The sequence below is a fragment of the Sorex fumeus genome, unplaced genomic scaffold (genome assembly GCF_029834395.1).
Source record: "Sorex fumeus unplaced genomic scaffold, SorFum_2.1 ptg000226l, whole genome shotgun sequence".
Lineage (NCBI taxonomy): Eukaryota > Metazoa > Chordata > Mammalia > Eulipotyphla > Soricidae > Sorex > Sorex fumeus.
The window spans coordinates 873554-899602 of NW_026606283.1; the positions used below are offsets into that span (position 1 = coordinate 873554).

Below are 26049 nucleotides of genomic sequence, written 5' to 3' on the forward strand. Positions count from 1 at the left end.
AGCCTCAGGCCCACGTGGGCAGGACCCAGTAGGACCCAGTAGCCGGAGACTGTTCGGTCCTGCCCACACCCCCAGCCTCTGCCTGTGGACCCGACAGGCTGGTCTAGCCCCCCAAGAAGCACCATTTGTGGGAAGGCACTGCAGCCTGGGGGAGGAGCATGAAGGAACTGCAGTCTGGGTGAGGAGCATGAAGGCACTGCAGCCTGGGGGAGAAGCACAGGGCAGGACCCCCGAACCCTTACCCACTCTCCCGGGCTTCGGGCGTGGGTGCCAATGAACTAGGGGCTAAGCTAGCAAGCGGGGATCATCCTGGCATCTGTCACAGGGGGGAGGCCCGACTACAGAGAAGGAACCCCCCCCAAGTCCAGCTGCACTGACCAGGAAGGGGCGCTCTGCAGGGAGAGATGCCCAGTTGGAAAGTGGGGGTGGCATGGGGCAGATCTGTCCCCATTCCAGTGCCCTGTGCGGGGTCCGGGACGTCTTGGAGGGGTGGGCCCAGGACTCTCCCCTGCACGGCCTGGGGACGGGGAACCCTTGTCCCTCCAGCCACCAAGTGTTAATGGAAGGGGGTTCCCACTAGCTGGCGCGGGGGTCTCGGGATTAGGGGGCTCTCCTGCAGCTCCCGGGTGCGGGGGACAGCGGATGGTCACTCACTCCAGGCTCAGTGCCCCTGAGGCCGAGGCCCCCAGCAGCCAACAAGGGGGAACAGGAAGTGGGGGGAGGGGCGGGCGGCGGTCAGTAGTAGGGGCCGGGGGACCCGCGGCGCTGGGGGTCGTCATCATCATCCTCCCGCCCCCTGGACAGTTCTCGCATCTGCTCTGGAGGCTCCCGGTAGATGGTTCGGTTCCTGCGGGCGGGGGGGTGGGGGGAGGACACGCAGGGATCAGGGGTGCTGACCGGCCTCCTCCCGCTCAAGGCAACCAGGCCCTGGCATCCCCACACTCACGGCCTGGCGTCCTGGGCGTCCTTGTCGCCGTCCCGGTTCCGGCAACAGCAGCAGTAGATGATGACGCCCAGGATGATGAGGGCGGCCGCCACGCCCCCTGCGATGCCCGCGTACAGGGCCACGTTCATGGAGGCTATGGGCACAAATGTGACCTGTGAGTCCCCCTCACTGCAGCCTGGGGTCCCCGGGCCCAGGGATAAGGGCCAGTGCGGGGGTGGACACCCCAGATGAAGGTAAAGACTATGGTCATGAGAAGCCAGGAACCGCCCTAGGCAGGTGGGGGCGTCCCACCCTGGAAGTCGGGTCCAGACAGCCGTAAGTCCTGGGCACTCACTCTGCTGCCCACCGAGGCCCCAGGCTCAGAACACAGTCTGGGGGTCCCTCCAAAGGACAGGGCCCTGGCTTCCTGTCCCCAGGGACCCCCCTGAGACCCCCCCGCGCCCCCTGACTTACGAAGTGTGACGGCCAGGGTGATGTTACACGTCTCCACCCCCACCTCGTTCTGGGACGTACACACGAAGTAGCCCGACATGTCCATGGAGATGTTCTTCAGGGCCAGCGTTTGCCCCGTGCCTGGGAGGAAAAGCCCGGAGTGGAGCCTCTGCTGCGGGGAGGGGGCCCCAGACACCCACTGTGGGTGCCCGTGTCCATGGGTGGTGTGATGGAAGTGCCAATGGACGTTTGTCCCCGTAAGAGGCATCTTTTTTTTTTTTCGCTTTTTGGGTCACACCCAGGGATGCTCAGGGGTTCCTTCTGGCTCGTGCACTCAGGAATTACTCCTGGCGGTGCTTGAGGGACCCTTTGGGATGCTGGGAATCAAACCCGGGTCGGCCGCATGCAAGGCAAACTCCCTCCCCGCTGTGCTATCGCTCCGGCCCCTGTAAGGGGCACCTTGAGGGCCTTTTGAGAGCACCGGGCTTTGTGTGATGGGGGCTTCCCACTCCGGGGGTACGGCCTGCACTTGTGGCTCCTAGTCAGAGGTGACTCACTTCCCCTGATCCCTATCTGCAGTCACCATGCCTGCCTTGTGGCCACAGACCCCCTCTTCTTTCGGGGAAGACCCTGTAATTCCTGAAACCTAGTGGGAGGGGATGTTTGAGCCCGGGAGAGAGTGCCGAGGGCGGAGATGAAAAAGGTGCCTGTGTGGTCCCCCGGGCACTGCCAGGGGGCCCCTGGGTATGTGTTGGCATATGTGGCCTCCAGCTCTCCCGAACCCCAAACGAAAGAATGAGTGAAATTTATGTTTCTGCTGCGGTGGCGCCCCCTGGTGGTTGAGTCGGGGACCGCACCAGAGGCGGGTGTTTTTGCTGCTTCTAAGAGATTCTGCCAAGGCAGCTCTGGGGGACGTCCAGCGCCTCTGCAGCGACCCCAGGGCTACCCAGGGTTGCCCCGTGCCATAAGGGCCACACCTGGTGGTGCTCAAAGCCATCGGGCTGTGTCTCTCTCCGGCTGGTGAGAGTCCCCACTCCCTACCTGGCGGCACCAGCGCGCGCTCCTTGTGGTTGATGTCGTAGCTCTTCCAGCTGTACTGGGGCTCCGGGGACCCCTCCTCGGACCGGCAGCTCAACTGGATGTTGCTCCCGATCACCGTCTGCCCCTCGATGCTGCAGATGGGCTTGGAGGGGGCCACTGGGGCGGGGGCGGGCGGAGAGAAGGTCGGGATGAGCCACCCTCCACCCCACAACACACACACAGTCCTAGAGACACACAGTCTTAGAGACACACACTCCTGCACACACTCCTACAGACACACACACACTCCTATACACAACCACTCCTGCAGACACTCTCCTACAGACACACACACACTCCTGCACGTACACATACTCCTGCAGACACTCCTGATACACACACTCCTGCAGACACTTTCCTACAGACTCACACACACTCCTGCAGACACTCCTACAGATAGACACAAATAGTCCTAAAAACACAGCCTTAGAGACACACACTCCTACACACACTCCTATACACACACTCTAACACACACTCCTACACACACACTCCTACAGACACACACACTCCTATACACACCCACTCCTGCAGACACTCTCCTACAGACACACACACACACTCCTGCAAACACTCCTACAGACAGACACACACTCTGGCAGACACACACTCCTACAGACACACATTCCTCCAGAGACTCTCCTACAGACTCACACACACACTCCTGCAGGCACTACTACAGACAGACATACACACGCATGCAGACACTCCTATAGACACACACACTCCTATACACACATTCCTACACACACACTCCTACAGACACACTCATACAGATACACACACTGCTGCAGGCACACACTCCTGCAGACACACATTCCTACAGACAGACACACACACACTCCTGCAGGCACACAGGTGCATTTAAAGCTGCACACTGACACATATATGCAGTTATACACACCCACACCCAGACACACTCTTAGACACACACACACATACACCCCAGACACACACACATGGACCCACATCTACACCCAGACACTGTCGCTCAGACATCATTACACCGGCATCAAGACACATTCTCACACACACAGATGTCAGCACACATACATGGACATGTGCACACACACACACACACACACACACTCTGACACGTGCATGCACACAGGCACTCACACATACACCTACGTACAGTGCAAACAGTGCCCTCGGCCCGCCGTTCTCATTCTCCCCTTTCACCCCGCTACCCGCCCCGTGAGACCCCCTGCCAGGCTTCATCGGATAGTGGCCCCCAGTAGCTAGAGCTGTCCTAGTGGAAATAGAGAAACTGAGGCCTTCGAAGTGCCAGGCTCCTAGCAGAGCAGGGACTAGCACCCCAGTCTGAGACCCCCTGACCCTGGCTCCCTCTGCATTTTAGGGAGGCCCAGCAGACCCCCGAATTCCCTTCTGCAAACGGGGGGCACAGTGCTTCTTGGCCACGATGACCGGTCAGACTCCTCTGTTTCTGGTCAGAAACGTTTCTGGTGTGTTCAGCGAGGCGCAGTACCCTCTGTGAACACCAGGGGGCGCCAGAGTCCACAGAAACAGTGAGCAAGGCTTGGTCGGGTTTGTGGGGCCGGTGCCCTGGCCCCAGGGCCTGAGTTTACTCAGCAGAGTGGGTCCCTGTCGCTTGCAGGGAGACTTTTAAGACCTCTACTTTTTTTTTTTTTTACTTTTTGGGTCACACCTGGTGATGCACAGGGGTTACTCCTGGCTCTGCGCTCAGGATGCTCAGGGAATCGAACCCAGGTCGGCCGCGTGCAGGACAAATGCCCTCCCCGCTGTGCTATCGCTCCAGTTCCAAGACGGCTACTTGTAATTAACCTTCTGAGCCTCTCATGTCCCCCCCATCCCCACCCCAACCCCCCGCCCACGTCACGCTGGGCCGTGAGGGTGGATTTCAGGTGTGCCGGGCAGCACCTATGCCAAGTAGCTGCCTTCCTTGGAGGGGACCCGCCAGAGACCCCGGCGACAGGCATCCCAGCTGCGGTTCCACCTAGGGCTTGTCCCCTGGCCTCCTCGATTCTTTCTAGATTCTTCCAGCATTTTGCATGCCCCCCCAGTAAGCAATGATGCGGGGGGGAGTTGGTGGGGGGACTGTTGGCTGGGAGGAGTGACGGGGGGGGGGGTGTCTGGCCATGGGGGCGTGGTGATGGGGCGGGGCGCCCCAGGAGGGGAGTTCTGTGGGCGACAAGAGATTCACAGGGCTGACCAGGGTAGAACCCAAGAGAGACCCTCACCTGCTGTCTCTGCCTGGGGGGCTGTTGGCAGACCCACTGGGACAGCCACACACAGGGGTGCAGCCCCGCCCCCCTCTGGCCGCCTCCCCTTGCAGGCCCCCTTCTCCCGACCCAGGGCCGGGGGGCTCACCCAACACCAGCAGGCGGACGCGGGCAATTGAGGTGCCCTGCAGGTCAGACATCAGTGAGACGGAGCACTCGTAGGTGCCGTTGTCGGCCATGGTCAGGTCCCGGAGGGTGATGGACGCATTCGACTCCGCAGCATTGGGCTGGACGCCCACCCGGTCCGTATAGCCGTTGCCGTAGAGGGGTTCCTGTTCTTTGAACTTCCAGATGAACACCGTCTCCTAGAGGAGACCGAAGTGTCGGGGCAGGGGGCACTGGAAGGGGCCCAGGGCATCTGGCGACTCCAGGGGAGAAGGTCAGGGCAGGGGCTTGGGGGGATCTGTCCACAGCCCAGGGGTGATGGTGGCGAGTCGGGGGTGCTGCACTCAGGGATCACTCCTGGCAGTGCTCCCGGGACCCTATGGGGGTGTGGGCCGTGTGCAAGGCAAACGTCCTGTCTGTTGTACTATTTCTCAGGTCTCTCCCTCGCCATTTTATTTTTTTTAAATGTTTATTAGTGAAACATCATGAGGTACAGTTGTAGGCGCCCCTCGTCATTTTAAACAATTAGTTCTGCAGAGGCTTTCCATAGCAAAATGTACACAATTTGTTGTTGCTGTTTTTTGGGCCACCCCGACGATGCTCAGAGCTGACTCCTGGCTCTACACTCAGCAATTACTCCTCTAGGTGCTCGGGGGACCCTATGGGATGCTGGGAATCAAACCCGGGTCGGCAACGTGCAAGGCAAACGCCCTCCCCGCTGTGCTATTGCTCCAGCCCCATAAAATGTACATTTTTAAAAAAATGCCCACAGTGATAAAAAAAAAAAATGGGAGATTGGTTACAGCCTTGTGTGTCCCCAACTTTGGGACAAATGGAAGGTTCCTCACTGGCCCCTACAGGACATTCCTAAAGTGGGATCTTTGCTGCAGAGGCTGACCGGAAGGGGACGAGCAGAAGCACCCCAGGGCATGAGTGACCCCAGGAACCAGGAGCCAGGGAGGGCGCTGTCCCAAGGCCGGGCCATAGCACAGCTGGGGGGCCACTTGCCTGGCACGCGACCAACCGTGGTTTCATCCCCGACACCCCAGAGGGTCCTCTGAACCCACCAGGTGGGATCTCTGAGTGCAGAGCCAGGAGTCAGCCCTTAGCACAGAACCGGGAGTGACCCTGAACACAGAGCCAGGAGTGAGCCCTGAGCACAGAGCTGGGTGTAAGCCCTGAACACAGAGCCAGGAGTCAGCCTGAGCACAGAGCTGGGAGTCAGCCCTGAGCACAGAGCCCAGAGTAATCCCTGAGCACAGAGCACAGAGTAACCCCTAAGCACAGAGCCAGGAGTGAGCCCTAAGTACAGAGCCGGGAGTTAGCCCTGAGCACAGAGCCAGGAGTCAGCCCTGAGCACCGCCACGTGTGGCCTCCAACCCAACAGAGAAAGGAGTCTAGTGGTGTCCCGAGTCTCCAGCGTTGCTCAGCCCAGGGCTCGGGCAGGAATCGTGGCTTTGGGGAGCCAGGCGGGACACGGCTTATGGGCCCTTGTCTGCCAGTTCCTGGGAGCCCCGCACCTTGGCCCCGGGTTCCCCGTGCCGTACCGTGTGAGTCTGGAGGAGCTTGTCCCACTGGAAGAAGCCGTTGCGGTCGCTGGTCTGGGTCGAGTAGGTGCAGGGCAGCATGACGTCCCTCCCGCGCGCTGCCCGGATAACCTCAGACGGGCCCTCCACATGGATGGCACCCACGGCGGCCCACACTGTGGGGGTGGGGAGGGTGGGGAGTGAGCGGTGGGGATGTTCCCCCCAGCCCAGAGCCCAGCCGCTGGCTTCAACCCGCCTCCTCTTCCTGGCTACAGGCGGAGCCCCGCTCTGAAATGAGGGCGACACTGCCGTGTAACCCCCAAGGCCCCGGCATGAAGGTGGGACGTGCAGAAGAGTTCACTGCACCGAGGAGGAGGAGCTCCCGGGAGCACTCTGGGCGGGCGCAGATGAGAGTTACTGAGAATTTCAAGGAGGGGTGGGAGCCACATCTGGAGTGCAGGGAGGGGCCCCCCTGCAGCCAAGGGACCCCAGTGATGCCCACGGGAAGCCCAGAAGAAAGCAGGGGGAGTTATAGCAGCCCCCCCCCTCGGGCCCCCAGGGGCGGGGAGACCCTGCCAGAGGTTCTGGAGTATCTGGAACAGCACAGAGACTGTTTTTCTTTTTTCTTTTTGGGTCACACTTGGCAATGCACAGGGGTTCCTCCTGGCTCAAACACTCAGGAATCACTCCTGGTGGTGCCCAGGGGACCCTATGGGATGCTGGGAATCGAACCCGGGTCAGCTGCGTGCAAGGCAAACGCCTTCCTCACTGTGCTATCGCTCCAGCCCCTCAGCAAGGCTTTTGCACAAGACCACACCAGTCTCACACAGTCTCCTGGCCTGTACTTCTTTTTATTATTATTATTTTTTCTTTTTGAGTCACACTCGGCGATGCTCAGGGGTTCCCTCCTGGCTCTGCACTCAGGACACACTCCTGGTGGTGCTCGGGGGACCCTATGGGATGCCGGGGATCAAACCCGGGCCGGCCATGTGCAAAACAAACGCCCTCCCCGCTGTGGTAACGCTCCAGCCCTCACGGAGGCTTATTAAGAGAAGGACAGTGGGGGGGGGGGGTGTCATGGGGAAGTGATGGCCCGAGGCCATAATCATAATGAAATGCTGCACCGCCCCCCCCAAATATGCTTTCCTGAGCCCCTGGAAGCGGTCCATCTGCTCAGAGGACCCACAGCCTGTGTGTGTGTGTGTGTGTGTGTGTGTGTGTGTGTATGTGTACCGGAGGCCGAAGGGTCAGCCCGTGCAGTAGTGGACAGATAGTTGGACAGGCAGGATGGGGTCGTAGTACAGAGCTTAGCCTTCCATGCCTGGCTGTGCGTGTACACGCATGATGAGTGCTTATATATATGGTCGTGTGCATGCGTGTGCAGCGTGCACACGTGTGACCATGTCCACGTGTGTCCATGTCCACGTGTGCTGCTCTCAGGCGTGCAGGGCTAAGGGCACAGCCTGGCAACACCCCTCCAGCCGTGACGCCCCAGATTAAGTGGAGTGTGAGGTGGGGGCGCCCGTCGCGTGTGGGTTTATGGCAGCACTGACTCACGCGTCCTTGGCACGGCCCAAAGGTCACAGGCAGGCAGAGGGGGGGTTCTGAGGGTGGGGGTTGCCCAGGAGATGGACAGCCAAGTGCGTCCCCCTGGGCAATGTGGGACAAGCCCCTCCTTGTGCCCTAATGTCCCTCCATCATGACGCCAGGACCCAACATGCAACCACAGGCAGCCCAGCCCTGTTAGACCCTGACCTAGACGGGAACTTTGGGCTCCTCGTCCCCGCGAGCCCCGGGCAGGCAGGCAGCTGGGGCAGACTTTCCTCCCGGAAGATTCTTCCGGCTCCCACGGCCGCTTCCTCCTCCAGTGAGATGCAGTGAACCGAGGGCCAAGGCTTCAGGGCTCCAAGGTCAGAGCCCAGGAGGGGCCTCCAAGGCACCCGCTCAGGACAGACTCCAAGGGGAATGGGGCAGTCTTGGCCCAGCCCTGCAGGATACAGCTGAGAGTTCGTTCTTGGCACTGCACCCCCCATGGCTAGCATGGTTTGGCACTGCAGCAACCACGGAATGTCCACGCCCGGTGGCCAGTGTGCAAACTTCTCAGCCACGAGGGCAACTACTGGCCCTCGCCACTGAAAGTGGAAGGAACAAGCGTGGGGACAGAAAAATAAAGCCCGCCCACCATACTTTAAAACTTCCCTGGTGCAGAAGCGGGGCTCTTGGGGGCCAGAGCGATAGCAAGGCGGTTAGGGCGTTTGCCTTGCACGTTGCCAATCCGGGTTCGATCTCCGGCATCCCATAGGGTCCCCCGAGGACCGCCAGGAGTGATTCCTGAGTGCAGAGCCAGGAGGAACCCCTGAGCATTGCTGGGTGTGACCCAAAAAGCAAAAAAAAAAAAGAAAAAGAGTGGGACTCTGACCCCACACGCCCCCCCACGCCCTGCCTTTGGGTCTGGGGCTGCCTGATCCATAGACTGTGGTGGAAGAGATCCCAAATCTTCAGCAACCAGCAGTTTCTGTGTCCCTGTGCTCGGACACGAGCTCTGGGCAGTGGCATTTGAAGACGAAGCCCAGGTCTCTCTGTGGAGGGGCCACAGGGACCAGGGCCATAGGGACAGTGGCGGCCAGTCCCATCCCAGTCAAGCCCCGTCCAGATCGCTGGTGTGCAATCAGACTGCAGTCACTGAGACCCGTGGCACTGCCGTGCGAAACAGTGACAGGAAGTCCTAGCTCAGGCCAGAAGAAGAAAGGGATTCAGCCAAGGGGAGAAGTCACAAGGTCACAGTTTGCCAGAGGTGTGGAAGTATACGGAAAACCCGTAGGACTTCACCTCAAGGGGCTGGAGCGATAGCACAGCAGGGAGGGCATTCAATTCCCAGCATCCCATAGGGTCCCCTGAGTACCGCCAGGAGTGATTCCTGAGCGCAGAGCCAGGAGGAACCTCTGTGCATCGCTGAGTGTGACCCAAAAAGAAAAAAAAAATTTCACCGCAAACTCTGAAACAGGAAGCAAGACAGTGGAGAGCAGACCCAAGAAAGAAAACTCAAGACACAAAAACCTATTGTAAGGCCTGAACCATAATAAAGTGGGGAGGGTGCTGGCCTGGCACGCGGCCAACTCGGGTTTGATCCCGGCATCCCCATAAGGTCCCTTGAGCACCACCAAGAGTGATTCCTGAGTGCAGAGCCAGGAGTCAGCCCTGAGCATCACTGGGTATGCTTTAAAGAAAATTCAAACAAAATCCTCCCCATCTTTTGTATTTCTATAAGTAAAAAACAAACTCAAACTTAAGAAAGAAAGAAAGAAAGAAAGAAAGAAACCTCTTAACTGTCAAGTCCAAATATCAAATACCCAGGAACCAGCTTAAAGGAGCTGAAAGGCCTCTCCATTAAGAGCTAAAAGTCACTTGGGGCTGGAGCGATAGCATAGTAGGTAGGGCATTTGCCTGGCACGCAGCCGACCCAGGTTCAATCCCTGGCATCCCATAGGGTCCCCTGAGCACCACCAGGAGTGATTCCTGAGTGCAGAGCCAGGAGTCAGCCCTGAGCATCACCGGGTATGACCCAAAAAGAAAAAAAAAAAGAGCTTTAGCTTAGTCACTACTTGCAGGGCAAGAAGGGACAGCAGGAAGTGGAGGGAGTTTTCCATATTTGTGGATTGGGAGGGCCGACACCCTCCTCCAAAGCAGGACAGCCGAGACACCTCCATCAGATCCCAGTGACACCTTGAGGGGCATCAGACGGGCCCCGTGAGCTTCTGTATTTCACGGTGAAACTCCCAGACTCCCAGCTCGATGCTAAGAAGCAGTTTCCCGGCCGCGGACGCCCACGGCCACCGCACAGCCAGGAGGGCGCTGGTCTTGCACGCAGCCGACCTGGGTTTGAGCCCCGACACCCCATCGGGTCCCCCAATCCCTGCCAGAAGTGATCCCTGGCCACAGCGCCAGGAGTCGGCCCTGAGCACTGCCAGGTGTTGCGCCCCCAAACCGAAACACACACAACCCCCAGCCCCCAAGCAGGTGTGAAGTCTGTGGGATGTGACCCCAGGGGTCACATGGCAGGAGATGGGAGGTGTAAAGAGGAGCTTGGTTTGGGGGGGTGGGGGCAGGTGCTGATGGTGGGAAAGGCCTTTCCGCTTCTGGAAGGTCAGTCTCCCGCTCCGTGGTGGGGGGAGGGGATGCTGTAGTGGTCCCTGCCTCGGTTTCCTGGTTTGAGGTAGAGCCCTGAGCTCTGGGGTATGGGCACGACCCTCCCCTCGGGACACCCAGCTCTGGACCCCCACACCCAGGCTGTCTGCCCCCTGCCTTGTCCCTGTGCCCAGCCCCAGCGACCTCTGACCCTGGGGTCAGAGAGACAGGAAGAGTTAGGCCCAGGGACCCTCCCCGACCACCACTGCTGCTCGGGTCCCCTGCGCTCAGCACCCCTGTTTTCACCCCCTTCGGCCCCCAGACTCACCCACCCAGAGCAGGTACATCCCCAACCTCCTCGTCCCGTCCATGGCCAGGTCTTCCTGGGTCCCTCGGCTGGTGACTGGAAGGGCAGCGCCCAATAGGACAGGCCACCTGCTCCCCGAGGCTGCAGGAACCTCCCCCTCATCTCTGGGGCTGGAGGGGCAAAGTCCCCAACTTCCCAGCTACAGGGCGGGCGGAGCCCCGTAATAAGAGTGAGACAGTTCCCATAAAAGGGTGTGGCCGCGGCCAGAGTGTCCCTCTGGCCCTCGCCCAGAGAGGTCCCGGCCCCCACCTTGAAGGGACAGTCCTGAGGCTATTGGGGGTCGGGTCTGGGTGGACGCGGCTGTGCTGGGGCCGTGACCTGTCCTGGAACCCCCTCCCATGGACGTGCCCACCCGCCAACACAAGAAGAGACGAAGGCAGCACGGTGGGGCTGGGGCAGTGGGGGACAGTGGCGTGGGCACTGGAGCCCTGCTCCTGAGTCCACCCTCCTGGTGGGGGCCTTGCTGCCCCCCAGTTCTGACTCCCAGGGTGACATGCTATGAGTCCCCCCACCCCTAGAAGTTGCCCTAGCCAACCAACGCAGCCCAACATGGGCCAGGGGAGCTTTGCCACCTGGACTGTGCCCCGTCACCCCCACTGACCTTGTGGGGGGCTGAGGCCGGCCTCCTCCTGTGTCCACCCATTCCATTCCCATCCCCCTCCGGTGCCCATCCCCTCCCGTGTCCACCCCCTCCCGTGTCCATCCCCCTCCAATATCCATCCCCCTCCCATGTCCTTCCCCCTCCGTGTCCACCCCATCCCGTGTCCACCCCCCTCCCGTGCCCATCTCCCTCCCATGCCCATCCCCTCCTGTGTCTACCCCCTCTCGTGTCCAACCCCCTCCCGAGTCCACCCTCTCCTGTGTCCACCCCCTCCGGGGTGCCCTCCCCCCACCCCCACCCTCAGTTTGCTCCTGGGCGCCCAACCTTGAGCCTGGCGCCTGTGCCTGGTACTATTTTCACTCTCTGCCTCAACCCAGGCGCCGTGAGCTCCTTCGTGGCCGCAGCTGCTTCTGCCCTCCCCGGGGTGCCAGGCTGTGTCCCCAGAGTGGACCCAGGGCCTGGGATCGGGGCTCAGGGCCCGGGCACAGAGTTGGGGCTCCGTGTCCAGGTGTGAACTGAGGGGGACCCTGAGTCTGGGCTCCCAGCACAGGGGCGAGGGGAGGCGGCCGGTGGTTCGGCCGCAGGGCTGCGAGGCCTCGGCCACCCCCGGCCACCCCTGGCCCAGGCCCCGTCACTCGGCATACTGCTGGGATGTCACACATCTATCTCCCAGGGGACCCTCTCTCAGGCCACCTGCGCAGAAGCAGGTCACCGACATTGGTACCTAACTGGGCCAGGCAGCAGGTGGGAGGGTTCAGAGACCCCCCCAGCCCCTTAGACCCTCGGCCTAAGCCTCCTGGGGGGTGGGGGGGGGGCTTGGGCCAGGACCAGCCGGTGGGGCAGGAGTTAATGGTCAGCCTGGGGTCTGGTCCCCAGCCTGCATTCCTTCCAGATCTGGCCAGCCCCTGAGGCCAGCCGCTAAATTTAGCCAGGAGGGAAGGTTTCGGGTTACAGCTGCCCTGTGGGACCAATGAGACACAGGAGCCTGACCAGAGCTGCCCCTCGAGGCCCTCACAGTCCCCTCACTGTCCCCTCACAGTCCTCGTCATCCGTCAGTCTGTCGTCCGTCCGTTTATCCGACCGTGACCGCAGGCCTGAGGCAGCTATGGAAAAGCAGGTAGGCCCGGGGAGGTTGGAGGGAGCAGCCAGTGACCCAAGGGGCCAGCACGTCTCCCGGGGGCTCCCGGTCCTGTTGGCCACGCCGAGCAAGGCCATGTGGGTCCCGCCCGACAAAGAGCGGGTGGATGTGCCCGTACCCGTGTGCACCTGGTTGGCGAGCATGCGTGACAACATGTGTGATTGTGTGGGGGCCTGCCCGCATGTAACCATGTGCCTATGTGTGTAAGTGTGTCCACGTGTGTGAGCACGTCTGCCAAGAAGAACGATCTGGGAAGAGGGACCCGTCTTCAGTGGTCAAGCTGGGTCCTGGCTGGCTCCCGGGGGGGGAGGGGGTTCGCCTGTGTGAATAGCGGGGCCCCATCGTGGCCACTCGAGACCCCCCTGGGAGTGTGCTGGCCTGTCCCCTGCGGATCCTTCCCACCCCCCCAATGGAGCCAGCTTAGGCCTGCAGCCCCGCACGGAGCCGTCAGCCGGGTCCCCCTCACCACCCCGCCCCCCGCCACAGGCCGCCGGTGCCCCTGTCGGGGGCTGCGAGGAAGAGCAGGTGGTCCCGAGTGAGCAGGACGACAGTGGCGTGAGGGCGGTGCAGGCCCGCTACCTCCGGAGCCCATCCCCCAGCCGGTGAGTGGAGCGGGGCCTCGGGTGGGTACGGGCGCCGTGTTCCAGACGGACTGCCGGCCCCCAGGTCAGGGGAGAGAACCAACCCTGGTCCCCAGGACCCCGTGGGGCGGCATTACCCTGCCCCAACTGCCCTGTGTGCGGGTTTTGTGTCCCCTGACGAGCCCGACCCCGCCCAGGTACTCAGTGATCTCTGACGCAGAGACCGAGAGCATCTTCATGGAGCCCATCCACCTCTCCTCCGCCGTGGCCGCCAAACGGATCATCCAGGAAGGTACCCCTCTCTCCGGGGGCGAGGATGTTGGGGGCTGCCCTCCAGAGCCAGGCGAACCCACCCCCTGGTGCAGTTCTCATGGGCAGGTGCAGGTATCCAGCTCACCACCAGGGGGCAGCGCTGCTCTGCTGCAGGCTCTCCCAGTTTCCCGCTGTACCCCCAGTCAAGTCTGTGGGGGCCTCGTGGCCCAGGGATGCTGGGCGGTTCCAGGTGGGCGCCGGGAGGAATCCAGGCGGCTGGCTTGTGCGTTTGAGCCAAGCGGGTCGCCTGTCGCACGGTCCTCCTGTTGTTCATCGATTTGTTCCAGTGGGCACCAGTCACGTCTCCATGGTGAGACTTGTGACTGTGTTTGGCATCTCGAGTACGCCACGGGGAGTTTGCCAGGCTCTGCCGTGCAGGCGGGACACTCTCGGTAGCTTGCCGAGCTCTCTGAGAGGGGCGGAGGAATCGAACCCCGGTCGGCCGCATGCTAGGCAAACGCCCTACCTGCTGTGCTATCGCTCCCAAGTGGAATCCAAGGAAATCGATCTGGGGAACTGCGGGGAAGGGGGTGGCCCCTGGGGGCTTCCAGGAGGCACCCGGGGACAGGGCTGTGTCCCCCAGGGGCCCCTCCTGGACCTTCTCTCTAGGCCTGGGGAGGTCGTACTCTGCTCCCCCTCGCCCCCTCTTACGGCCCCCCACTGCCCCCACCTCGATTTGGCAAAGTGGGGGGAGATCGAGCCACCCCAGGTCTGACTCTGAGTCCACTTGGAGCCGGAATTGTATTGGCTGGCTGTCCCAAAGACCTGGGACACTGCACCCAGGCGACTGCAGGAGCACACAAGTCCCGTTGCCACGGGCAGTAATGTTGGGGGGGCCTTCCGCAACTCACGGTGGGGGTACGTGGGAGGGGACACAGCAGAGTGACCACGTGTGTACCCACACCGGGGTACGGCGGAGAGGAAGCAGGACGTTGAGCTCGGCCGGTGCCCCCAGCAGCCGAGGGGGCGGAGACAGGACAGGGACCCGCGGTCCAGCCCCGGCTCTTGGAGGTTAGCTGCAGCTGACCTGTCCAGCAGGCTGAGGCGGGGTGGCTCCCCGGCCCTGCTGAGCCCCGCCCTCCCCTTCCCCGTCAGAGCTGCCGCCGCCGCGGGGGCCCCGGGGTGCGGCCGAGTGCCCAGGGATGCTGGAGTCGGCGGAGCAGCTGCTGGTGGAGGACCTGTACAACCGCGTCCGCGAGCGGCTGGACGAGCGCAGCCGCCACAACACGCCCTGCATCTCGGACCTGCAGCGCGCGCTCACGCGGGACCGCCGCGAGGCGCCCTGGAACGAGGTGGACGAGGTGTGGCCCAGCGTCTACATCGCGGAGAAGTGAGTTTCAACCGCGGCCCTGGAGGAAGACCCCCGAATCCCCCGGAAAATGCACTTGGCTCCGCAAATACACAGCCCAGAGCCCCCTCCCCCCCACACACACACTGTCCTATTCAGCCCACGACAACATTTGTCACAGCTGCCCCAGGGGACATTCAGAGCCTTTGACCACATCAGTTTGTTTATTAATTTATTTATTATTGGGTTTTGGGCTGGAGCGATAGCACAGCGGTAGGGCGTTTGCCCTGCACGCAGCCAACATGGCCAACCTGAGTTTGATTCCTCCGCCCCTCTCGGAGAGCCCGGCCAGCTACCGAGAGTCTCTCGCCCGCACGGCAGAGCCTGGCAAGCTCCCGGTGACGTATTCGATATGCCAGACACAGTAACAACAAAGTCTCCAATGGAGACGTTACTGGGCCCGCTCGAGCAAATCGATGATCAACGGGAGGGCCTTTACCTTTACCTTTATATTTCGAGTGGGCTGGAGCGATAGCACAGCGGGTAGGGCGTCTGCCTTGCACGCAGCCAACATGGCCAACCCGAGTTCGATTCCTCCGCCCCTCTCGGAGAGCCCGGCAAGCTACCGAGAGTATCTCGCCCACACGGCAGGGCCTGGCAAGCTCCCCGTGACGTATTCGATATGCCAAACACAGTAACAACAAAGTCTCCAATGGAGACGTTACTGGGCCCGCTCGAGCAAATCAATGATCAACGGGAGGTGGCGGGGAGGGGTTGGGTCACAGCCAGTGATGCTCCTGTCTCTGTGCTCAGGGATCACTCCTGGCTCTGTGCTCGGGGTTCCTCCTGGCAGTACTCAGGGCAGACTCCTGGCTCTGTGCTCACGGGTCCCTCCTAGCAGTGCTCGGAGCAGACTCCTGGCTCTTTACTCAGGGGTCCCTCCCGGAAGTGCTCAGGGCAGACTCCTGGCTCTGTGCTCAGGGGTCCCTCCTGGCAGGGCTCGGCTGTTCAGTCCCTGGCACCAAGCTGGCAGCTGCATGCCAGACAAGTGCCTTAACCCTGGACTACCTCCCGGCTCCAGCCTGAGTCATTTTCAAAAATTACTTCTTTCTCTCAGGGTCACTCCCATAGGACTCAGCGGTGCTTAAGCCCTGGGGGGGGGGGGCGGGGGCGGATGCCCCCAAACTGGCAATGAAACAGTTGCCCCAACACACAGGCGGGAAATAGGCTGATGACGAGCACTTTGGAAGCGGAGCCATGTGAAACTGCCTGTGTCTATATATAAGCGGGTGCCCCCTTGGCAGTGCCAGGAGCCAGGCTGTACCCTAGGGACACGCTCTTGTTACTTTTTTTTTGCTTTTTTTTCCTTTTTGGGACACACCCAGCGATACACAGGAGTTACTCCTTGTTCACGCACTCAGGAATTACTCCTGGTGGTGCTTAGGGGACCCTATGGGATGCTGGGAATCGAACCCAGGTCAGCCGCGTGCAAGGCAAACGCCCTATCCACTGTGCTATCACTCCAACCGCCCCCCTTTTTTTTGCTTTTTGAGTCACACCCGGCGATGCTCAGGGGTTCCTCCTGGCTCTACACTCAGGAATTATTCCTGGCGATGCTTGGGGGACCCTATAGGATGCTGGGAATCGAACCTGGGTCGGCCGCGTGCAAGGCAAATGCCCTCCCTGCTGTGCTATTTCTCCAGCCCCTACGTGGGTCTTCTTATAAAGAACCTAAGTTCTATTTTATTTTATTTTATTGCTTTTTGGGTCACACCTGGCGATGCTCAGGGTTTCCTCCTGGCTCTGCACTCAGGAATTACTCCTGGCGGTGCTCAGGGGACCCTATGGGATGCTGGGAATCGAACCCGGGTTGGCAGTGTGCAAGGCAAATGCCCTACCTGCTGTGCTATCGCTCTAGCTCCTCTTTTATATTATTTTGCTTTTGGGGTCACAACCAGCGATGCTCAGGGCTGACTCCTGGCTCTGCGCTCAGAAATCACTCTTGACGGTGCTCAGGGGACCCTATGGGATGCTGGGACTCAAACTCAGGTCGGCCTCATGCAAGGCAAACGCCTTCCCCGGTGTGCTATCGCTCAAGTCCCTCGTATTACTTTTGTTTGTCACCTCATTTTTTTTTCTTTTTGGATCACACCTGATGATGCACAGGGGCTACTCCTGGCTCTGCACTCAGGAGTTACTCCTGGTGGTGCTCAGGGGTCCATATGGGATGCTGGGAATCGAACCCGGGTCAGCCGTGTGCCAGGCAAACATCCTCCCCGCTGTACTATCGTTCCAGCCCGTCACTTCATCTCGAGGAAGGCCTGTTCCCCAAGCTTGGGGCTCTAAGTATTTTTGTGGGGGAGGAGACTCAGCCAGTGGTGCTCAAGGCTGACTCCTGGCTCTGTGCTCCTGGCGAGACTCGGGGAATCATTTATGGTGCTGGAGATTGAATCCAGGTTGGGCCCCATGCAAGGCGGTGTGGGCCTCTCTGCACCCCGCCTCTCTCTGGCTGTCCGTGTCCTGGGTTCAGGGGATGGGGAGACCCACCCCCACCCGCTGTCCGGGTCCGTGATGGTGTCCCCCCCCACCCCCGCCAGGAGCGTGGCAGTGAATAAGGGGCGGCTGAAGAGACTGGGAATCACCCACATCCTCAACGCCGCCCATGGCACCGGCGTCTACACGGGAGCCGAGTTCTACACGGGGTTGGAGATCCAGTACCTGGGGCTGGAGCTGGACGACTTCCCTGAGGTGGACATCGCCCAGCACTTCCGGAAGGCCGCCGAGTTCCTGGATGAAGCGCTGCTCACCTACAGAGGTGCGAGTTGGCAGGGAGGGGTCTCAGGACTGTGGGGTGAGGGGGGGCGGCAGGGAATCTGCCCACTGGGCAGTGAGGGGGCCCGGGGTGGCTCAGAGCTGGGAGCTGCCCCCGTGCTGACCGGATGCACGTTTCCTTCCTCCTCTCTCCATGCGAGTGAGTCTGAGTGTCACTGACAGTGGGGAGTGTGTGAGTGAGTGTGAGTGTGTGTGTGTGTGTGTGTGTGTATCAGGTATAAGTGCATGGGAGCTCAAGAGAGTGAGTGAGTGCGAGTGTGTTTGTGAGTGCCAGTATGTGAGTACGAGTATGTGAGTACGTGCCCTTGTATGTGAATGGGAGAGTTTGTGTGCGTGAGTGTGAGAGTGTGAGTGTGTGTATGTGCGAGGGTGTGTGTAAGTGCAAGTATGTGAGTGAGAGTATGTTCGTGTGAGAGTGTGTGAGTGTATGAGTGTGTGAGAGTGTGTGTGAGTGTGACAGTGTGTGAGTGTGACAGTGTGTGAGTATAAGCGAGAGTGTGAGAGTGTGTGTGAGTGTGTGTGTGAAAGTGTGTGAGTGTGTGTGAGAGTGTGTGAGTGTGTGAGAGTGTTGGAGAATGTGAGAGTGTGTGTGAGAGTGTGTGAGTATCTGAGTGTGTGTGAGAGTGTGTGTGAGAGAGCGTGTGAGTGTGTGAGAGTGTGAGAGAGTGTGTGAGTGTGATAGAGAGAGAGAGTATGAATGTGTGTGACCCAGAGAGAACGAGAGCCCGAGGAAGGGTCACTTCCGGAAGGGTCCCCCATTGGCCTCCTTCCTTCCTTCCTTCCTTCCTTCCTTCCTTCCTTCCTTCCTTCCCCGGTTTTCCGGGGTCTATCTGTCGGGTCTCGGGGACTAATGTTGGGTCGGGCAGGTCCCTTCAGATAGTCTTGAGGGTACCAGGACCACGCTAGCTCGTGGCGGGGATGGAACCGGAGTCTCTGGTGTGTGGGACACGTGCTCTGAGCCCCAGGCTACTGCCTTCTTTCTCTCAGTGGGAGAAGGTCCACCCGCCTTGGGGGACCTCAGCCCTCCAGGTGTGGGAGACCGACCCCCATGCCCGCCCACCCGCAGGGAAGGTTCTGGTGAGCAGCGAGATGGGCGTCAGCCGCTCAGCGGCGCTTGTGGCCGCCTACCTGATGATCTTCCACGGGCTGCCCGTGCTGGACGCGCTGATGACCCTGCGCAAGAGACGCGCTGTGTGCCCCAACGACGGCTTCCTGCGGCAGCTCCGGCAACTCAACGAGCAGCTGATGGACGAGCGTGAGGAGGAGGTGGAGGACTCGGAGGACTCAGGGAGCACGGTGGGCGCCAGGGTGCAGGCCCTAATGGTTCAGGAGGTGGACGACGCCGGCAGTCTGCTGAGTGGCCTGTCCCGGCCCACCAGGGCCCTCCGGGGAGACGAGGAAGAGGAGGAGGAGGAGGAGGAGGAAGGGGAGGAGGGGGAGTGGGTGCAGGGGCCCCGCACAGACAGGGGCCCCCATGTGGCCTCCTCTGAGCCCGGGAATTGGGAGGACGAGGAGGACGAGGAGGACGGGGTGGAACGCATTGTCCGTGAATGGCAAAACCGCAATGAGAGGTACCAGGCCACGGAGCGCCGGAGCTGGGGCCGGGAGGAGGAGCAGGAGGAGGAGGAAGAAGAGGTGCCCGGGGGCCGTCAGCACCGGAGACTCGCCCTGAGTGAGCACAGCAGTTCTGAGAGCACCAGCAGCCGGGAACTGGGGGTCCGCACGCAGCGGGTGGAGAGCAGCCGACCCCGGGCGCGAGGGAGACCCCGCTGTGACTCAGGGTCCTCGGAGGGCACCTGGGACGCCCGCAGGGGCCACGCGGGGGCGAGGGCGGGCAGCGGAGGGGACAACGACGGGGACAGCGTGTGCTCTGAGGCCAGCTCCCTGTCCAGCTTCTGCAGCCGCAATAGGGACAAGCTGACGGCCCTGGAGAGGTGGAAGATCAAAAGGATCCAGTTCGGCTTCCACAAGAAGGACGCCGAGACTGGGGGGGACAGCGGTGGTGAGGGCGACGCGGGGCGGGCCACGGCCCCCGCCCCCTCGGGCCTGTCGGCCTACCAGGCCTGGAAACTGAGGCAGCAGAAGAAGGCGGGGACCGAGAACCCAGAGCAGGTGGCCCAGCTGGGCCAGGCCGAAGACGCGGCCTCGGCCAAGAAACGGCAGCGCAGACTCGAACTCCTGGAGCGCAGCCGGCAAAACCTGGAAGACAGCCAGTCACTGGCCGGCTGGCCCGACGGCGGGAGCCTCCCACTGTCCACCTTTGGCTCTGTCGCGCCCTCAGTCAGCTCCAACAACGATGACCGCGGGGATGCAGCGTCCGTCCTGCTGCCTGGCCTGCCGGTGGGGCCAGGGGACACGGTCTCCCTCGCCTCCATCCAGAGTTGGATCCAGAGCGTGGTCAACGAGACGTTGGCCCGGAAGCAACAGGAGTGGCTGTCGGGCTCTCGGCCGCCCTCGGAGGCCGCCAGCTCCCGGGCAGCTGATGACACCTTGTCCGTGCTCAGCGGCTCCTCCCTGGGCAGTTCCCAGAGCCAGGCCCGGCGCGGCTGGGACGCAGGGTCCACGCTGTCCTCGGCCACCATGGCGCCTAGCTCCGGGGCCCAGGCTCCGGCCACCAGCAAGCCGCTCTACGGCCTCTTCGCCGACACAGTGGACCTCGGGGCGCTGGGCCGAAAGGAGCAGGAACTGCAGGATGGGCTGAGGGAGACGATGTCGGAATACTCACCCGAGAAGCTGGCCGCCGGCCGCCAGCGCAGCTCGCTGTTCAAAAAGAAGAAGAAGGCGTGGGACGGGGGGCCCGAGGCGGGGGACGCGGGGGACGGGGACACCGACAGCGCCTTCGGGAGCTTCCCGCGTTCTTCCAGTGGATCTTTCCAGAGGGCAGAGGCGGATGCCCCCGACGGCGGCCGGGCCCTGGGGAACAGTGTGAGTCAGTGGCTCCGGGGCCTGGGGTCTGAGGGCAAGTCCTTCCCGCCGCCCCCGCGGAGCGATGGTTCTGGAAGCAGCAGGACCAAAGCTAGTGGCCACTCGCGGTTCCGGGAGACGGAGTCTCAGGCCTCCAGTTTCAGCTTCTCCCAGTCGCGGTCGGAGGAACGGGCCAGCTCCAGCTCGCACGAAGCTGGCGGCCACTCGGTCAGGACCACGAGCTGGCAGGCTGCTACCTGCACCGCCAAGGGCGCCCGCAGCCGCGCCTTCTCCCGGTCAGTGCTCAGCGAGGCCTCCGACTCTGGCGACAGCAGCCCCGAGCCCTACTTCTTCCGCCGGACGCCCGACGCCTCGGCGGGGGAGGAGTCCCCGGAGCCCCGGGAGCACTCCACGGAGCGGGGAACCCGGGGCCGACCCGGCCGGAGCTTCGGGCGGGCCGGGGAGGAGAGCGAGAGCGAGCGGCAGGAGCGCAGGGAGGAGGGGGAGTTTGCGTCTGGGCGGCGGCAGAGCACCAGGCGGGAGCACGGAGAGGAGATGGATGACGAGGCAATCATTGCCGCCTGGAGGCGGCGGCAGGAAGAAACCCGGACGCGGCTGCAGCGGAGGAGGGAGGACTGGGGGGCCCGAGACTGACTGCCCAGCCGAGAGTGGACAGGCCACGCGGGGCCGGGGGCATGGGGAGGACTCACCGGGGATACTGTCCGTCGGGGCCCAGGACCCGCTCAGCCTTGGTGCTAAACTCGGATTTGCTGGTGCTCATCGGCCTAGAGGGGATTTGGGTGGGGGTCAGGAGGAGACTCCAGTGTCCTCTCCGCACCTGGAACCGCCATCCACTGGCCAGCCTGCCTGGTGCAGCCACACTGATTCTGTCTCCCCCGTCTGGCCCTGGACTCCCCATTAAATGACTCTGCTCAGACTCGGTGCTTTGTCCCACTTGCTCTCTGCTCCTTGGCTCGAGCTCGGGGGGGAGGGGAGGCGGGGGGAGGTGCGATCATAGAATGTTCCAGATCCAGCCTCCTGGGCACCACAAAAGCCAGGTCCCCCAACTGGAGTGATAGCACAGTGGGTAGGACGTTTGCCTTGCACGCGGCCGACCCGGGTTCGATCCCCGGCATCCCCTAGGGTCCCCTGAGCACCACCAGGAGTGATTCCTGAGTGCAGAGCCAGGAGGAACCCCTGAGCATTACCGGGTGGGACCCAAAAAGCCAAAGTAAATTAATAAATAAATTTGGGCGGGTGGGAGGACGTGGGGGCCACACCCGGTGGTACTTAGGAGCTACTCCTGGCTCTGTGTTCAAGGGGTCCCTCACGTGGTTGGGGATCACGTGGACGGAACCATATAAAAGACAAGGAGCTTCACACCTGCGCCATCTTCCCAGCCCCCTGATTTCTACTGGGCTACACTGGAAACCACTAAAGGAGCTAAAACAAGGGCCAGAGAAATGGTCCAACGTGCATCGCATTTTGGGGCTGGAGCAATAGCACAGCGGGGAGGGCGTTTGCCTTCCATGCGACCCACCCGGGTTCGATCCCCGGCATCCCATAGGATCCCCTGAGCACCGCCAGGAGTAATTCCTGAGTGCAGAGCCAGGAGGAACCCCTGTGCATTGCTGGGTATGACCCCCAAAACAGAAAAAATAAATAAAAAGCCAGGTCCCCAGACAACGGGGCAGATGGCAGGAGGTCATTTCCCACCACACAGAGGAGAATGGAGAGGAGAGGGTGGTCTTCATGGAGGTGAGTGTTCAGGAGGAGGTAAGTGGTGAGGGGTCCCTTCTGGGAAAGCAGCCCCGAGGTGGTGGTGGTGGTGGGGGGGGTGATAGCAGATGATATTGGCTCTTCGTGCTCCGTGGAGGAACACTCAGCATGGCGGAGGTTGGTCCCTGTGGGCCTTCCTGGTACTCAGGACGGGTCACCTTGGTGAGAATTCTTCCCACACTGCTTCCTTTTGGGACCGCACCTGGCAGTGGGCTGACTCTGGGCTCTGTGCTCAGGGATCACTCCTTCCTCGGGGGAACACGTGGAGTGCCAGGATTGAACTCGGGTCGGCCGTGTGCAAGGCAAGTGCCCCTTATAATTATGGTTCCAGCCCATAGTTCCACCAGCAGGCGGTGTTGATTTTCACAGGACTGGAAAGTTGCTGTCACGTGGTAAGGTTCCGTGGGCACGTGGCACGTGGCACATGGCCACGTGTGACTCTCAAGTGGGGCCGATGAGTGTCAGCGCAGTTGCACTCTCAGTCACACATCACCACTGGCACAAGGGGACCATGTTGGGGTTCAGCCAAGAGCTGCCCTGTGGGGCTGGAGTGATAGCATAGCGGGTAGGGCGTTTGCCTTGCACGCGGCCAACCCAGGTGCGATCCCCAGCATCCCATAGGGTCCTCTGAGCACCGCCAAGAGTGATTCCTGATTTCATGAGCCAGGAGGAACCCCTGAGCATCGCCAGGTTTGACCCAAACCCCCCACCAAAAAAAGAAAAAAGAAAAAAAGAAATGACAGGGGCTTCAGATGCCACCGAGATGCAAACACTCGGGTCTCACGCGACAACGCCTCCACTACTGACACAGTGTGCTTAGGGGTGGGAGCGGGACTGTTCTCGCATTCTTGTAGCTGTCCTCTCTCCTCTCTCTCGGGACCATCAACAGAGCTTTGGCTAGCTGGGTCCCCCGTGTTATTCTGGGAGCTGGAAACGCAAAGATGAATGAACCCCGGGGTCAGAAGAGCTGGAATACAGCTGGGAGCTGTTGCCCTGCTGAGCCTGTATGGGATGGGCCAAAAAGCACAGTCGCGCCTCATTCCTGGAGCTGGAACTGCAGCTCCTGGCCAGGGATGAGGGTGAGGGCAGGGGCTGGGATCAGTCGGCATCCCTCTGAATTGAACAAGAAGCTGGACGAGGGAGATCAAAAAGTTGTGTCTGGGGCTGGAGCGATAGCACAGCGGGTAGGGCGTTTGCCTTGCACGCGGCCGACCTGGGTTCGATTCCCAGCATCCCATATTGTCTCCTGAGCACCACCAGGAGTAACTCCTGAGTGCAGAGCCAGGAGGAACCCCTGTGCATCGCTGGGTGTGACCCAAAAAGAAAAAAATGTATCTGAGGCACAACGGGCCCCTGATGTTACCCACAAATCAAGGGAAACCACTTGCTTGCGTGTCCCGGGACTGTGGATTCCTAGTCAGTAAACCCATCTGGGCCGCAAACTTGAGCAGAACCTAGACCCTCCCTGTGCTGACCCAGGACAAAAATGGGGGGACTTGGGGGCTGGAGCGATAGCACAGTAGGTAGGGCGTTTGCCTTGCACACGGCCGACCGGGGTTCAATCTCTGGCATCCCATAGGGTCCTCTGAGCACCGCCGGGAGTGATTCCTGAGTGCAGAGCTAGGAGTCAGCCCTGAGCATCACTGGGTGTGACCCAACAAGCAAAAAATAAAAATAAAAATGGGGGACTTTTCTCCCTTGGGTTTTCTTTTGGTTTGGGGGCCACACCTGGTAGCACCCCGGGGGGTACCCCTGGCTCTGTGTTCAGGGCTCAGAATCAAACCTGGGGACCCAGAGACTTCCAAGGCTGCTAAAGCCTAAGACTTCACTCACGTGGCACTGACCCTCTGAGCAGTGACCCCAGTGTCCCCAGGAAGCCCGGACTCTCACCCTGCCACCCCCTCATCATCTCGACATCCCATCACTCTCCTGGCGACACCTTCCAGCAGCGTCTCCATCTGCGTGGCTCCTTCCGATCCAGCCAGGGTGGGGTGAGCCCTTACCACCTCTGGGGGGCCTTATCTGCGTTCCTATGACACAATTCAGGAGTGTTTTACTCCCCAGCCCTGCCCATCAATTCTCCCAGAAAAGGCAATTTTCCAAGACCGCCCTTCTCCAGAAGACATTTTTCATCCTCTCTGCGGAGTGGCCTCCAGATAATAATACAATCTTCCGGGTCTTTGATTGGGTTGTTGGAGGTGTCCAGGAAGTGAGGTCTGAGCCCCAAGCGCAATTCACAGTGTTGGTAGCAGGCGTGGAATGTTCTGGAAGACCGGTTCCTCTCTGCACATCTGGTCTACCCCAGCCCGTGTCCAGGGCCCTCAGTGGCCCCTCTAATTTTATTCCTGGCAACTGCCTCCTGACTACAGTTCTTGGTCCCTTGGCAGTACAAAAGAACATGCAAGGGGCTGGAGCGATAGCATAGCGGTTTGGATGTTTGTTTGTCTTGCAAGCGGCCAACCCAGGTTCTACTCCCAGCATCCCATATGGACCCCTGAGCACCACCAGGAGTAACTACTGTGCATTGCCAGGTATGACCCAAAAAGAAAAAAAAAAAACAGGTAATACACACACACACACACACACACACACACACACACACACATGCGTGGGGCTGGAGTGATAGCACAGCGGGGAGGGCGTTTGCCTTGCACGCGACCAACCCGGGTTCGATTCCCGGCATCCCATAGGGTCCCCATGCCCCACCAGGAGTAATTCCTGAGTGCAGAGCCAGGAGGAACCCCTGCGCACCACTGGGTGTGACCCAAAAAGAAAAAAAAATTGCCTGCGGGCTTTCTCCCTCAAGGCTGCCCTTGTTTGCCTGCTCCAGCAGGGGGCGCTAGAGCACAGAAACTTTTTTTGAGGACCGGCTGCAGGAGGCGGAGTCTGGGAGCTGTGTCCGAGTTTCTTGTGCGTGTCCAGCATTTGCCAGGCCCCCAAACACCAGGAATTGGGGGCCCAAACACTCTTCCATCCCAACGCCCCCAGGGTCTGCCAGCCTGTCCTGACCTTTGGGATGCAGTGAGGTGGCCCTCAAGGCCTCTGTCCAGCCAGTCACCTGCTTCCGTGGCCAGGAGCCACGTTGGCAAGGCACCTTCTCTAAGGGCATTGCTTGTTGCCTAGCTGAGACTGTGGGGAGAGGCACAAAGAAAGCCCCTTAATTTCCAGTCACACCCAGCACCTCCCCCAGCCTCCTCCCCCAAACTCTATCCAGCCTGTAGAGATGTCTAACACATGTGCCCCATGCCCAGTTCCGGAGTCAAACCCAAGGGACACTCAGCACGTTTCTGCACTAGGAGATGTGTCCACACGACTTCATTTCCGAACACCGGGACTTGCCATGCGAATACCAGCTGTACCCTGGCAGAGTTCCGGGGGGGACCTGTCTCCGGGGGTGCCTGGTCCTGGTCAGTGCTCAGAGACAGCCACAAGGCTGGGTCTCCCCATGCCTCGTCATCCATGGTTTGATGTTCAGAGCCAACTTTTATTTATTTATTTGTTTATTTATTTATTTATTTTTGGTTTGGGCTGGAACGATAGCACAGCGGATAGGCATTTGCCCTGCACACGGCCAACCCTGCTGACCCGAGTTTGATTCCTCCGCCTCTCTCAGAGAGCCCGGTAAGCTACTGAGAGTATCCCGCCCACACGGCAAAGACTGGCAAGCTACCCATGGTGTATTCGATATGCCTAACACAGTAACAACAAGTCTCACAATGGAGATGTTACTGGGCCCACTCGAGCAAATCGATGAACAACGGGAGGACAG

The 26049-nt window shown here is 60.8% G+C and overlaps 3 protein-coding genes across 3 annotated transcripts in view; 1 reads left to right on the plus strand and 2 right to left on the minus strand.

The window, feature by feature from the left end:
* Positions 1 to 26049, minus strand: part of ILDR2 (immunoglobulin like domain containing receptor 2) — a 211067-nt gene that overhangs the window by 75890 nt on the left and 109128 nt on the right. The window lies entirely within an intron of this gene.
* On the minus strand, positions 736 to 12661 carry GPA33 (glycoprotein A33). Its single transcript, XM_056108596.1, has 7 exons — positions 12484 to 12661; positions 6375 to 6529; positions 4811 to 5027; positions 2420 to 2575; positions 1400 to 1519; positions 947 to 1079; positions 736 to 847 (listed from the first exon to the last, which is right to left on the minus strand). The coding sequence occupies exons 1-7, from the start codon at positions 12659 to 12661 to the stop codon at positions 736 to 738; spliced, it is 1071 nt and encodes a 356-aa protein (XP_055964571.1).
* STYXL2 (serine/threonine/tyrosine interacting like 2) lies at positions 12660 to 21281 on the plus strand. Its single transcript, XM_056108598.1, has 6 exons — positions 12660 to 12698; positions 13071 to 13186; positions 13363 to 13457; positions 14573 to 14807; positions 17363 to 17580; positions 18664 to 21281. Exons 1-6 carry the CDS (start codon positions 12660 to 12662, stop codon positions 21153 to 21155), a joined length of 3195 nt encoding a protein of 1064 aa, XP_055964573.1. The 3' UTR covers positions 21156 to 21281.